Source organism: Caretta caretta, chromosome 6, assembly GCF_965140235.1.
Source record: "Caretta caretta isolate rCarCar2 chromosome 6, rCarCar1.hap1, whole genome shotgun sequence".
Taxonomy (NCBI): Eukaryota; Metazoa; Chordata; order Testudines; family Cheloniidae; genus Caretta; species Caretta caretta.
This window is the reverse complement of record NC_134211.1, coordinates 29,033,557-29,049,550: the sequence shown is the minus strand read 5'-3', so window position 1 is coordinate 29,049,550 and position 15,994 is coordinate 29,033,557. Positions and strand designations below refer to the sequence as shown.

Sequence of the window (15,994 nt, the reverse complement as noted above, 5' to 3'; positions counted from 1 at the left end):
TTTTGTTTTAAGATAGCGACCTTCATGTCTGTGATTGCGTGACCAGAGAGATTGAAGTGTTCTCCGACTGGTTTATGAATGTTATAATTCTTGACATCTGATTTGTGTCCATTTATTCTTTTACGTAGAGACTGTCCAGTTTGACCAATGTACATGGCAGAGGGGCATTGCTGGCACATGATGGCATATATCACATTGGTGGATGTGCAGGTGAACGAGCCTCTGATAGTGTGGCTGATGTTATTAGGCCCTGTGATGGTGTCCCCTGAATAGATATGTGGGCACAATTGGCAACGGGCTTTGTTGCAAGGATAAGTTCCTGGGTTAGTGGTTCTGTTGTGTGGTATGTGGTTGTTGGTGAGTATTTGCTTCAGGTTGCGGGGCTGTCTGTAGGCAAGGACTGGCCTGTCTCCCAAGACTTGTGAGAGTGTTGGGTCATCCTTTAGGATAGGTTGTAGATCCTTAATAATGCGTTGGAGGGGTTTTAGTTGGGGGCTGAAGGTGACGGCTAGTGGCGTTCTGTTATTTTCTTTGTTAGGCCTGTCCTGTAGTAGGTAACTTCTGGGAACTCTTCTGGCTCTATCAATCTGTTTCTTTACTTCTGCAGGTGGGTATTGTAGTTGTAAGAAAGCTTGACAGAGATCTTGTAGGTGTTTGTCTCTGTCTGAGGGGTTGGAGCAAATGCGGTTGTATCGCAGAGCTTGGCTGTAGACGATGGATCGTGTGGTGTGGTCAGGGTGAAAGCTGGAGGCATGCAGGTAGGAATAGCGGTCAGTAGGTTTCCGGTATAGGGTGGTGTTTATGTGGCCATTGTTTATTAGCACTGTAGTGTCCAGGAAGTGGATCTCTTGTGTGGACTGGACCAGGCTGAGGTTGGTGGTGGGATGGAAATTGTTGAAATCATGGTGGAATTCCTCAAGGGCTTCTTTTCCATGGGTCCAGATGATGAAGATGTCATCAATATAGCGCAAGTAGAGTAGGGGCTTTAGGGGACGAGAGCTGAGGAAGCGTTGTTCTAAATCAGCCATAAAAATGTTGGCATACTGTGGGGCCATGCGGGTACCCATAGCAGTGCCGCTGATCTGAAGGTATACATTGTCCCCAAATGTGAAATAGTTATGGGTAAGGACAAAGTCACAAAGTTCAGCCACCAGGTTAGCTGTGACATTATCGGGGATAGTGTTCTTGACGGCTTGTAGTCCATCTTTGTGTGGAATGTTGGTGTAGAGGGCTTCTACATCCATAGTAGCCAGGATGGTGTTATCAGGAAGATCACCGATGGATTGAAGTTTCCTCAGGAAGTCAGTGGTGTCTCGAAGGTAACTGGGAGTGCTGGTAGCGTAGGGCCTGAGGAGGGAGTCTACATAGCCAGACAATCCTGCTGTCAGGGTGCCAATGCCTGAGATGATGGGGCGCCCAGGATTTCCAGGTTTATGGATCTTGGGTAGTAGATAGAATATCCCAGGTCGGGGTTCCAGGGGTGTGTCTGTGCGGATTTGATCTTGTGCTTTTTCAGGAAGTTTCTTGAGCAAATGCTGTAGTTGCTTTTGGTAACTCTCAGTGGGATCATAGGGTAATGGCTTGTAGAAACTCGTGTTGGAGAGCTGCCGAGCAGCCTCTTGTTCATATTCCGACCTATTCATGATGACAACAGCACCTCCTTTGTCAGCCTTTTTGATTATGATGTCAGAGTTGTTTCTGAGGCTGTGGATGGCATTGCGTTCCGCATGGCTGAGGTCATGGGGCAAGTGATGCTGCTTTTCCACAATTTCAGCCCGTGCACGTCGGCGGAAGCACTCTATGTAGAAGTCCAGTCTGCTGTTTCGACCTTCAGGAGGAGTCCATCTAGAATCCCTCTTTCTGTAGTGTTGGCAGGGAGACCTCTGTGGATTAGTATGTTGTTCAGAGGTATTTTGGAAATATTCCTTGAGACGGAGACGTCGAAAATAGGATTCTAGGTCACCACAAAACTGTATCATGTTCGTGGGGGTGGAGGGGCAGAAGGAGAGGCCCCGAGATAGAACAGCTGCTTCTGCTGGGCTGAGAGTATAGTTGGACGCTACCAGCACTCCCAGTTACCTTCGAGACACCACTGACTTCCTGAGGAAACTTCAATCCATCGGTGATCTTCCTGATAACACCATCCTGGCTACTATGGACGTAGAAGCCCTCTACACCAACATTCCACACAAAGATGGACTACAAGCCGTCAAGAACACTATCCCCGATAATGTCACGGCTAACCTGGTGGCTGAACTTTGTGACTTTGTCCTTACCCATAACTATTTCACATTTGGGGACAATGTATACCTTCAGATCAGCGGCACTGCTATGGGTACCCGCATGGCCCCACAGTATGCCAACATTTTTATGGCTGATTTAGAACAACGCTTCCTCAGCTCTCGTCCCCTAAAGCCCCTACTCTACTTGCGCTATATTGATGACATCTTCATCATCTGGACCCATGGAAAAGAAGCCCTTGAGGAATTCCACCATGATTTCAACAATTTCCATCCCACCACCAACCTCAGCCTGGTCCAGTCCACACAAGAGATCCACTTCCTGGACACTACAGTGCTAATAAACAATGGCCACATAAACACCACCCTATACCGGAAACCTACTGACCGCTATTCCTACCTGCATGCCTCCAGCTTTCACCCTGACCACACCACACGATCCATCGTCTACAGCCAAGCTCTGCGATACAACCGCATTTGCTCCAACCCCTCAGACAGAGACAAACACCTACAAGATCTCTGTCAAGCTTTCTTACAACTACAATACCCACCTGCAGAAGTAAAGAAACAGATTGATAGAGCCAGAAGAGTTCCCAGAAGTTACCTACTACAGGACAGGCCTAACAAAGAAAATAACAGAACGCCACTAGCGGTCACCTTCAGCCCCCAACTAAAACCCCTCCAACGCATTATTAAGGATCTACAACCTATCCTAAAGGATGACCCAACACTCTCACAAGTCTTGGGAGACAGGCCAGTCCTTGCCTACAGACAGCCCCGCAACCTGAAGCAAATACTCACCAACAACCACATACCACACAACAGAACCACTAACCCAGGAACTTATCCTTGCAACAAAGCCCGTTGCCAATTGTGCCCACATATCTATTCAGGGGACACCATCACAGGGCCTAATAACATCAGCCACACTATCAGAGGCTCGTTCACCTGCACATCCACCAATGTGATATATGCCATCATGTGCCAGCAATGCCCCTCTGCCATGTACATTGGTCAAACTGGACAGTCTCTACGTAAAAGAATAAATGGACACAAATCAGATGTCAAGAATTATAACATTCATAAACCAGTCGGAGAACACTTCAATCTCTCTGGTCACGCAATCACAGACATGAAGGTCGCTATCTTAAAACAAAAAAACTTCAAATCCAGACTCCAGCGAGAAACTGCTGAATTGGAATTCATTTGCAAATTGGATACTATTAATTTAGGCTTAAATAGAGACTGGGAGTGGCTAAGTCATTATGCAAGGTAGCCTGTTTCCTCTTGTTTTTTCCTACCCCCCCCCCCCCCCGATGTTCTGGTTTAACTTGGATTTAAACCTGGAGAATGGTCAGTTTAGATGAGCTATTACCAGCAGGAGAGTGAGTTTGTGTGTGTATGGGGGTGGGGGGGGATGTGAGAAAACCTTGATCTATGCAGGAAATAGCCCGACTTGATTATGTAAAGAGTTGTCACTTTGGATGGGCTAGCACCAGCAGGAGAGTGAATTTGTGTGGGGGGGTGGAGGGTGAGAAAACCTGGATTTGTGCTGGAAATGGCCCACCTGTTGATCACTTTAGATAAGCTATTACCAGCAGGACAGTGGGGTGGGAGGAGGTATTGTTTCATGATTTCTGTGTGTATATAAAGTCTGCTGCAGTTTCCACGGTAAACATCTGATGAAGTGAGCTGTAGCTCACGAAAGCTCATGCTCAAATAAATTGGTTAGTCTCTAAGGTGCCACAAGTACTCCTTTTCTTTTTGCGAACATTTATTGAATTATTAAAGCACATGGTACTGTATTTCAAATGTAATTGCATACAAAAAGCTTCCATGTGCTATCTCAAAACCAAAACTATTTGAGATATTTAGATATATGAAGCTGCCAGCAGCTAAGTATTAAACTTTAACACTCTGACATTTCTATTGTTCTTATGTACATAATTTTATATCAAATGTGTGTTTTCATTATTCTAGTCTAGTTATGTTAAGTCAGATCTTACCCACAGTTCCATAAAGACATGGTACCCACATTACTAAGTAGGTCTCATCAGATGCTCCTTCCTGAATCAAGCTACAATATTTCCTGTGTGTTACTTTATAAATGCACTTTAAAAGTAGACAATCGGAACTCATCTGCTACCGTTAACAGAATTAACAGCAACTGACAGCCATTCACAGAATCGTAAGTGAGGTCAGCAATTTTCAAGTTTTCTCTATACTAGTTAGTTCTTCAAAAATCCTCTATTTTGGCTTCAGAAGCTTTGATTTTATTTGGTTATATTTATTTAATCACAAAATCTATGAATCTCCCTCTTTTCTGTTGCATTCCAAGCACTGGAACTCTGACTATAAAACTCCATTCATCTTGTAGGCTCATGCAATCAATATTTTGAGCACATTAGTAATTTAACTGTTCACAGTTTTTGAACAAACTACAGCTAGTATCAACACACACAAATACGAACTACACAGAAGCTTTTTTGAACCAAGTCAATTTTTCATTCACATATACATATGTATAAAACAAACATTCCTTTTATTTTAAAAGCTACATTCCACATATAACTCTTATAGTTGGACTTGTGTTTTGATGGAGTCTTTTCCCCTTTGTTATTCTACACTGAAAAATAACCTACCATCATACTTGGCTTTAGAAATACAAACACTTTTGACAGAACACAATACGTTTGATCTTGTGTGAAGCTTCCTACATGATTTGTTATATAGTCTGAAATTGCTGAGTTAGTGTTATCAGACTCTCACTTCAACCATGTGCAAACTTATTGTAGAATAGGCGGGTTTCCCCACTATTTCAGCACTGCATGTTTTGTAGACAACTTGCTCCCTTCCTTTTTACCCAGAATGGCTGCAAACATTCGAACATGGTCTTTCACTCACCTACATGACTGCTACAAGGGAGGCCTCTTATTTCCTTTAAGACAGCTCTATCAAATATTTTGTTCTAGTGCAAGTCTTTTGGCTGCCACCTCCCATCTCACTAGGCGGGAAGGTTGATTGGACCAGCAGTGTGTTACAGGACAGCTTAGAAAGAAAGGGGACAGAACATGCCTGGGATTCCAAGGCCTTCCACATACTATTGGCTAGCCGGGGGGAGGGGAGAGGGTGGTGCAAAGTGGGAAGCTGACTGGGCTCTCACATCCCCCTAACTTCACCATTAATTTAAACCTCTACTAAGGTTTTTGGGGGTGCCTTGGCTGCCTACCCTCCCTCGCCATAATTGTAGTATAGTAGCTGTGGTTTTGGATGCACAGAGTCTGACCACTCACCTGTTTTGGGATCAAGAACAAATTTTTTCCATTGTGTGGCCTGTTGGTTTTTTTCACCTTCCTCACAGTAAAATGGAAGCATAGTTTTGTTCAAAAGAAGTAGGACTTAGAAATTAATATTAGTAATTTGTAGGAATGTTTAGTTCATTGCAACTTGCTGCCGCTGTCCAGTATGGATAAAGGCCAAAAGGGCCAATTCCCAGAAGTAAGAGACCTGGAATTTTGCTGGTGGACCTTGTGACTATGGCAGAAGGGGAGAGTTGAAAGCTTTGCAGATTGAGGTCCCTCTTTGCTAACCTCCTGCCTTCCTTGGAGTGGGGAGCATGGGAGGATTCAGAAGTGAATTGAGTCCTAAGGATAAGGTGAAGAGGGTCTACCCAAGTTATGAGGTTGTACAGTGGGAGCCATGCAACCTTGCACTAAACACACTTAAATACCTAGTATGTGAGAGTCAAAGGAGATGAGACATGCCTCTCCCGAGGATTAAGTTAATGAAGCTGTAACCTGCTGCTTAAACTGAACTCTGTCTTCATTCACCTGTATATCCTAATTAATGTGGTATGTCTTTTTCTCCCATAGAATTCTATTACACTCTCTCTCAGAGTAGCCATGTTCAGTATGCAACTGGAAGAGAGTGCAGGACACTATTTGCCTAACAAACTGTATAAGCAGCAAGCAATATGTATATGGCACCTTTCTCCCTTCAAAGACTGAAGAAATTACATGTATAGCCTCAGAGAATGAGGAATAAAGGTGTCATGCTATGATCAACGAACCCTGACTCTCAATGGAGTTAAGAGAATGTAAAATTGGTCAAAATAACATTCAAATGTATTCCAGATATCTATTAGTAGCATGTCAAACATGCAAGAAAAAAACCACAATCTTATGCTGGTGTCTGATGGCTGTCACTGCTAGCAGACACAGAAGAGTTTTGAGAGACTTGTTTTTTATTTTAAACCATTGTTAAACACATGAACATACATAACTGGGGAAAAAATAATATTGGTACCTATTCATGCATTCAGATGCCTTATTCTGGACAGACAGAGGAAAAGGCAGGCCCTCTCCCAGAAGGCACAGAAGGAGAAATGGAGAGCAAACCCCAAGAGCATACCAATAAGGACAAGACAAGGACAAAAAAAGTTGAAGTTAAAATAGTAAAAGGATTCAGGTTTTCAAGGACTATATTTTAACACAAAACTACACTGATTAAAGTAAGTAATAACTAATATTAAATGTCTAGAACCATTACATTCATAGATAGAAATACTAAACTAAGAGAAAGTCACAATTACACAGAGAAAGTTAGCAACTTTTTACGCATGCCTCTGAAAGTCAGGCATCACAATGACTTATGAAAATACAGAAGAATAACTCCTCTTACTCTTAGGTTGAAAAGTGTCAAATTTATGGAACACTTATGAGCCAAAATTAAATGAATATCTCATCCCTAAGCTAGACTGTGAATCACTTTCCTGTAAAAAAAATTATCAACATTATGTGGAGAGGGAAGAGGAATTAGATATAACAACTCTTCAGGAAATCTAGAAGCTGAGACCACTATTTTCTCCCTCCTCTTCCTCCATTCTAAAGTCTGAAACAGTCCCTTTCAGGTATACAGAGCACGGCATTTCCTCAGTTTACATAATGGCAATAAATCCATTAGACAGATTTAAGGTACATAAGCTACCAGAGAGCCTAAAGGGAAAGCTCCCTGGTAGCATATGTGCCTTAAATCTGGCTATTGGATTTATATATAAAGAGTGAAGTATGTCAACACCAACTTCAGGAAGTAGTGAGATACTATGAGCAACTGACAAAGATGGAAGCCCAGATCCCAACAGGTCTCAGCAATGAAGAGCAGCTCCACATAGTAAATCCTGATTTCCGCTAATAAAGGACATTAAAATACCCAGAAACAGTGTTGCAATGGCCTCTGTTTTATAGGCAAAAATTGGGATTTCACTCGTTTCTTGGTTTCAAGCGCCAAGAGATAACTCCATATCATAAAAGTTATACATTGTAGTGTCAATGTAAAAGTAGAGTGTCTTGGTAGGGCTGATGTCATTTGTGATCTCTTACTGAAGTTTTATTACTACTCCATCTTATTCATCTTCACCATATTGGACTTAAAGCAACAAATCATGGACATGATTCTGCAGGATCAGAACCTACGCTTGTATAATTGCTTGCAATGAATTGTTCCTTAGAATTGTGCCAAAGAAATGATGGAAAGCTCTCCACTTTCTCAATCTAGTATAATGGAGGAATATTCCTAAACTATTTTTTTACTATTATATTTGGATAAACTTAAAAAACATTCCCTATGAAAATACTTTTCACACACACTAACAATCAAAAGTAATCTTTTCTCAGGGAGAACTCTCCAGCTTTTAGTATGATTTTAATACTCTGTGTTTTAAACTGTTTAATACTAAGACCAGCTCAACAAACTAAATACATCTATCAGAAAATAAATGTTTAAAATGGAAGCTGGCCAATAATTAAACTCATACTTATACTGTAATTGGCATTTTGCACTAATCTAAATAGAAGACAGACCATGTTTAAAATATGACAGGATACATTTTCCACTTGTTCAGGACTTCAGTGTGAAAAAGTCCTAGCTTTATTTTGGGATTAATCTTGTTGTGTTTTCTATTTCTAGCAGCATTTAGTTATGACATATAATGTTCACCCATGCTCTGTATATTTAAGGGTACTGAACAGATTAGATAAATGTAATGGCTAGTGAGTGATGGAATTCTGGTAAGGCAGTGCTCTTGAACTTCTACAAGCTGACACGTGATGCTGTAGGTGTGGAATTTGAGACAGTCTCACGTTATCACTACTATAGAAATCCTAGGAAATCTATTCTTGCCCCTGCTATAAACTTTGTTCTGAGGTAAGAAAGCCACAGGTCCTGGCTTTAAACCTGCATTCAAACATCAGATAAAAGCTTAAGTAGAGTCTATTCCAGCCAAACAAATGATCTTTTACAAATAATACAAGGCAGTCTATGTACGCATGATTTATTTTATGAGTTCTCCAGTAATAGCATAACACTGGCTTTGCAATAAAATCCTACATGACATTGTTTGGTGAAGAGATCATTACTAAAAGTCTTAGTATAATGGCTTAAAGTGATTTTAACCAAATGTCCTCACCGTAACTGAATGTGGTGGGTCTTTGTCCATCCAGCAAGAAAAAGGGGATAGAGCTCCTTTTAAGGTTCCCACTGCAATTGGGTTACAAGGGAGGAGGAAAGGGGATGGACTGACTTTAGCAGAGCCAGGAGGTGGGGGGAGGGGGAACAGGAAGTGGATGGACAATGTGGCAGCACTTACCTACCATGTGCACCAGAGGAGAAGGAAGTATTTATACTCCGTACATTTGGGAAGGAACTTTCATCAATCACCAATCAGTAGCACCCAACTTCCCACCCATGAGATCAGAACAGGACTGGGCTTTATCATCATCTGCTGTAGACATTGTGCTAGTTCCTTGGAAGGAATTTTTGCTTCCCAACCAGATTGGCTGAGGCATGGTGGGTTTTTTTTGTTTTTTGTTTTTTGCTTTCCTCACAGCGAGTCAGGGCAAAGTACATGAGGAGGATAGGTCAAGATGTGGCAAACTTAGTAGGTGGCAGGTGTCCAGTACAGGTATTCATTACAGAGGGGATATGGTTCCCTGAGAAACAGAAATTGGAAGGGGATTTAAGGGATGGCATCTCCTAAGGAAGCTGGAAAAAGAAGAGTTCGAGCTCCTAATGTCCAGTACAGTGGGAAGACTACCTGCCCCATTTTCCAGCCCCTCTCAACCCTCATTTGAGGAGAGAGTGGTGGGTCCCAGCAACGGAGTGGGACCAAACTGGGTTCCAGATAAGTGTAAACAATTAAGGAAAGAACAATGACCTGAACTTATGATTTATTGCTGGGTATTCCCAGATACGTTAAGTGACTAATTAAACCACATTCTTTCTCTCCTCTTCTTCCTGCATGGCTGAGTCTATGACTATATTATGCTGATAGTCAGAGACTAACTGAAGCCCAGTTAGGATACTCTAAATCATTTGAGAAGGAATTTTGACAGAACTTAATTGTTTCTGAAATTGTTATTTAACAGTAAACATAAACATGGCAAACTGCAGAACTAGTGAGGAGTGATTCAAATTTGTTGATCCTCCCTAGGTAAAAGCACAAGGTTAACAAATGTAGGTGTCAATAGCAGCACCAGAACTTGCATACTGGAGACGATGTCTGGCTCTTGAAACCCATCTAAATTCTTTTTTTTCCCTTTTGTAATAGTTTTACATTGGTTTACAATCTTATAACTTTATCATAAAAATGAAAAAGTTTCCAAGCAGCATTTTTTCACTAAAAAGGTATGTTTTAGCTTGCACAACTATCCTTAATAAGATATTCCCTTTGCAACTGTTTCTTATTTTATACTTCAGGAGATGTAGAAGCTTGGACCTCCATTTTAACCTCTTTTTCAGTATTTGCTTCTTCCTAGGGAAAAGGCTTACTGAATCATACCTGTTAAATGTTGGAGTGAAGATTCTTTTACAAAAGTTCCTTTGTAATTTTTCTTGTTACATGGTGTCTGAAGCTACATCTACACTACAGCACTTGCAGCTGTGCCACTGTAGTTGCTTGGGGTGGAAATACTCTAAGTCAATGGGAGAAAGCTCTCCCATCGGTTTAATAACTCCCGCCTCCATGAGAGGCGGTAACTATGTCGGTGGGGGAAGCTCTCCTGCCAACATAGTGCTGTCTACACTGGCTCTTAGGCTCTTAACTTACATCGCTCAGGGGTTACACTGAAGTAACCTGTAGTGTAGACAAGGTCTCAGCTCTCCATATTTATTTATTTTTACAAATTTGCAAAAATACACTAAATGTTTCTAGAAAGTGCACTGGATTTGGTCACCATGCCCTCTTCTTTTATGGAACCAGAAAACACTTGGGATAAAATCCCTTTCCTCCGTGGTGAACTGGAAATGGTTCTATGGCTCCTACATATAGAAGGGACAGCCTGTCTAATCAAATGTTTGTGACAAGAATCCCTGAGGAGGGACAAGGAAAGCGGGGTGGGATGGCAGGATGGAGGAGAAATGGATGGAGTTACCCAATGTTATAATTTGTAATATTTCATAGAATATTTCATAGAATATCAGAGTTGGAAGGGACCTCAGGAGATCATCTAGTCCAACCCCCTGCTCAAAGCAGGACCAATCCTTAATTTTTGCCCCACATCCCTAAATGGCCCCCTCAAGGACTGAACTCTCAATCCTGGGTTTAGCAGGCCAAAGCTCAAACCACTGAGCTATCTCTCCCCCAGAACTAAAACCCCATGGTATTGTACCTGATCAGACAGTTAGTATACAGGAGAGGTGACTGTAAATAAGGCTGTATTACAGTATTAATATAATTCATAGATTCATAGATATTTAGGTCAGAAGGGGCCATTATGATCAACTAGTCTGACCTCCTGCACAACGCAGGCCACAGAATTTCACCCACCGCTCCATAAGCACTTTATGGCTTTAATTTTGCCTTGTTACTTGGCTTTGCAGAGACTTTCTACAGCAAATGATGAAATAGTAGAGGTTCTATTGTCCAAGCACCAGGTGCTGGCTGCCTTGCGATTCATCACGGGTGTTGGAAGACATGACAGTGTTTCTGCCCGCAAGTTCCTTGACGCAGCAAAGAAGGCAGATGACATGCTTTTTTATACCATATTCAGGTTCTTTGAACAAAGAAATCAGAGGCTACGAGAGAACCCTAATTTCACCCCAGGTACAAGGATGGTATAAAATGGAATTACTGAGTTAGTATCTGCCTTTCTTTAATGTAAATGTGTGGTCGAGTTAGCAGTGGCTTCCAGTTCAGCAGGTTGGGGCCTGGTTAGTGAAGATTACCCCCACTGGCTCAAGACAGCTAAAATGTTTGTGCTAACATGGAAGTGATCAACCTGTGGCTCCAGAGCCACATGCAGCTCCTTGTATAGGCACCAACTCCAGGGCTGGAGTTACAGGCGCCAACTTTCCAATGTGCTGGGGGGTGCTCAACCTCTAGCTGCCCCTCCCCCCGCCTCCTGCACACCATGAAACAGCTGATCAGGAGGTGCTGATCAGCAGAGCTGCCAGTGGGTGGGAGGCAGCTGATGTATTACTGTGGATCTTGGCAATGTACATTAGTACATTCTGGCTCCTTCTCAGGCTCACCACACCTGTGCTAACATCATCTGGTTTGATTGAGAAGAGGGCTAGAGATGGCATGCCCCCAGGGTCAATGTTGGCGGTGGAAGTTAATTGTTAGCTCTCAAGGGGGAGAGATGCAGGGCCATAGTTCTAACTTTACTTCCATGCAGGTCAAAAATGGGAGAGATGATCACCCAGGGGAGGAAGATGGGTAGTGTGATGTTGCTGAAGATTCCCAAGGTAGGAAGGGTTCTTGACCTTCAACCAGATAATCAAATTGACACTTCAGTGATAATAAGGGTTGGGTGGCGGTAGGGGTCACAGCAAGCAGTCCTTCTGATATCTGTCTTTTCTTAGGTGGATCAGCTGGTCTATGAAAGCCAGAAAATTGGACCAGATGGATCTCTGTTCCATTTGTGATCAACTACATTGTCTTTCATTTGCAGGAGTTGACAGAGAGTGGCCCTTGAGTCCTTTAAGGTGTGCACGATTCTTTGGTGGACTCACTGAAAAGTCTCAGTGTGAAAAGGAAGGTTTTCTATGATATTTAGATCTCCCTAAGACATGCTGATAGATGCAGCCAAGATGCTTAATGCATAACAACAGCAGTAGAGAAAGAACAAGCTGCACTGCTGGCTGCATCTAGGGAAGTTTGCAGTGAGGTCCTCATTAAGAGCTAACCCTCAGTTTTGATGGCCTGAAACTGTTCCCGATGATCTGGGGGAAGATGATCAATAAAAGTGTTTAATTTGCTGTAATTGGTCTGGTTACACTTTGCCATCAGAGCCTAATAATTTGCTATTCTAAACCACAGCGTTGAGGAAGAGTAGTTTTTAAGCCCAAAGAGATCAAGATGCTTCTGGTGTGACTGTATGGCATAGACTCAGTATGGTGCTGTTTACAACGCTCATTAACAGCTTCCACACAACCAAAGAATTAGGAAAAGGGTGTGAAAATAAAAACTCAGAATTCTTTGGCAGAACAAAGTGTTTTTAATCGACTTGCTCAAGTCTACCAGATCATTTTGACAGGATCCAGTAGAGCCTCATTTACTGGCGGAACTATTCAGTCAGAAGTTGTCATGTGGAGTATATACAAGAGCTTATGTTGTGACTCTTAGACCTTGTTCAATGGGATCCGAAGCAAGGCAGCAATCCATTTAATCAGCTCCTAAAACTGTTTAAAATCTTTGGCATAAGAGAGTGTAGGAGGCAGCACAGCTACATCTGGAGAAGATGAAGAGATATTAGTTTGTGGTGTCACATCCTTATCCACTCTAATCTCTTGCTCTTTAAAAAGCTCCTCAAGAAGTTGTGATTGTTTTAGTGGGAGAGATGAAGGAATGATTGCCTTTCATAATATTCCCCACAGGAGTAGCTAGGATCCCTCAATATTGCTGATGGAAGGCTGCCCATGAGACCCAATATGGCCACTGAGGAGGACCATAAGGTAGAGGAGGATGCATCCAGTGCTGCTCAGACTCATAAGAAGGGGCATGAGATTCTCTTGCCCTTTGGGCTTTTTCTCAGGTAAGGTGCCTGGAAAGATGTCTCTATGGTGGTAAGTGGGAGATCCCTGTACAGCGATATGGGAATCTAAAGAGTCCACAGTATAGTACAGAGGAGGAGCAGACCATTGTCTGGTTGATGGAATGGTACAAGAGAACCAGGGCTACTAGAAAATGGTAAGGCCTCAGAGACCCTGAAAATCTCAATACTGACTTCTATGAGATACCCATTCATAGTGCAGACTCTGGCTCATCAGACACTAACAAGTCCTTATAGAATCTGAACTTCTTGTGCGTAAATTTGCATCTGGATTAGATGGGGCTCCACAGTAACCAATGTCAATACTGAGAGTGTTGGTGGTAGTATCTGTCTAGCCGTACCTGTTTAGAGGTATCAATGTTGCAGTCTGGGTCACCTGTTTAGATACTAGAGGTACTATAAGGAGATCCAGAACTACTCCTCCTAGGAGCTCTAATGGCACCCTCTGTTCTCTTATCCTGCAAAGACCTAGGTACTAAGGTCAACAGAGCATGGTGCTCACTCTGAGGCTCATGTCTTGGGAGGGTATCTGGGCCTGTATCTGAGGCAGATCGGAGGAGGGAGTGCTCCAACACGAGGAGCCAAAGTTTAATCTCCCATTTTTTACAAGATCTGCCTTTAAAAGCTGAACTGAACTGAATTTAGCTGGGATGCAGGTGTTTCCCAAACAAAGGATACACACAATGTCTGTTGCTGACCGGGACAGCTTCCCAGCAGGTAAGGCAGTGCTTTAATTCCAGGGACAGCAACATGCCAAGTTGATGATGTCTCCAAAAGCAAAGCTCTCAGAACAGGAACCCCCAAATTATAACTAAAGTAGTACAATTATCAAAAGAACTAAACAAGCTCAACTAAGAAGTCGAGGCAAAGCTGAAAGCTGTTTGCCTTTGCAGCTCTATATATCCTTGGTAGAGGGCACATGAGCTTCTAACAGGCATTGCTACTGAAAATTGCCAATCAAAGGCACATGTGCACCTGAAGTGGAACTCCTGTAGGGACACTACTTGAAGAAGAAATATTCATTTATTTAAACAAATCAATTTCAATCCATTTTCCAGAGAAAATAAACCTGAAATCAGCAACAGGCAGTCTGAATTGCTAAAACTCACAAATCAAGAAGAAAGAAAAAGCTCTGGGTGGGCAGATTTAAAAAGCTAAGTCTTTCTGTAATTCTCATAAGGCAAAAAGATGGAAGAAAGTTTCTTTCTAGAACATCATTTGCATACCACTTGATGAAACTGTGCATGATTAATGCTTGTAATTTACTTTGATGGATTCAATGTGTCATGTTCTGTTCCAAATATCTGTATATTTTAAAAATATAACCTGCATTGAAGCCTCTATAATTTGCCTTAATGCATGTGCTCAGACATGTAGTGAGCTGGAAGCAGGCTTTTCCATTACCAAGAATAGGTTTATTTTCTTTTGTTGCATTTTCAAAGAGCAATAAATAGCTAGAGCAAACCATAAATCATTCAACATAGAATTTTAACAAAGAACACTCCTTATCAAAACAATAGATGTACTTAAACTACATGGAAGGCAAAATTAAAATGTTGTTCTAAGTAGAACCTTAAACAACTATAGCTTCAAGACTCTATTTAGTAGTTGAAGGTGGCTGTTCTTATTCTCCAAGATGCAGAAATTACAACGTGAGTTAAGAGATAAAAGGAGGAAATTAATTCTTTTGAACTATTATAGAGGCCATACTAATTATCCATTTTTTGCAGAGAAAATAAATGAGAAGTTTAATTGCCACAATGCATTATATTACAAAGCAACTAAAGTCATGGCACTGTCATTTCCTCTCCTTGTCAAAACTTAGTGATGGTTTTGTTGCAAAGAAGAAAAAGAAAAAAAAAGTCATCCCCATACACAGTGAAGCAAAGCAGTCTATGAGGGAAAAAGTCAATATTTCTCTCTATTTATAAGAGAAATGATAAGGTTTGTCAGTTTTATTTTCTGATATTTTACGGACAGAAGATCATTAACCACAGGCACATACTAAAGCAACAGGGAAACTTATAGCATAGCAGAAAAATGAACTATGATAAAACTATTAGATCCAAGAAAGAACTGTGTTACATTGTAAATATGTATGAAGTAGATACGATGTAAAAATGAAACATTCATTTTTACAATTATTTTAAAATGGAGATATTGTTATTGTTTCCTCTAAACAATGTCTTCTCTTATGCAAATAAACATTTTAAACATCTAGTGTATTTACTGCTGAATATAAATCATAAGCTTTGTAATTTATTTACTTGTACCTTAAAGGAATACTTGCGGTTTATGCGATCTTCAGGTCCAACGGGAGATATTACATAACTAGGCAATGGTATGCTACCCAAAACAGTTTCTTCTCTGCTGTCTATTGAATGAAAGAAAAATCAAAATGATTCAGGGCACTTCTTCATCAGGTGTAAAAAAACATATTCCCTAACACAGTGGTTCTCAACCAGGTGTACAAATACCCCTGGCGTTATGCAGAGGTCTTCCACAGCGTACATCAACTCATCTAGATCAGTGTTTCTCAACCTGGGGCACACGACACCCCAGGAGGGTCACAAGGGCAGGGCCAGCATTAGGAAGTGGCAAGCAAGGAAATTGCTCAGGGCCCCGCAAAGCTAAACAATATGCTTCAGTTGCAGGTGGTGGGCTCAGGCTCAGGCTTGAGCACCGGTTGGTGGGGCTTGGGCTTCA

At 41.7% G+C, this 15,994-nt stretch overlaps 1 protein-coding gene across 10 annotated transcripts in view; it reads right to left on the bottom strand.

Annotated features, from left to right (window-relative positions):
* The window catches only part of PLEKHA7 (pleckstrin homology domain containing A7), a 296,414-nt gene that overhangs the window by 83,242 nt on the left and 197,178 nt on the right, over nucleotides 1-15,994 (bottom strand). For all 10 annotated transcript variants that reach the window (XM_075129371.1, XM_075129373.1, XM_048853693.2 and 7 more), the window contains one exon: nucleotides 15,562-15,662. In XM_075129371.1, coding sequence (XP_074985472.1) covers nucleotides 15,562-15,662 — 101 coding nt within the window. The remainder of the gene's footprint in view (nucleotides 1-15,561; nucleotides 15,663-15,994) is intronic.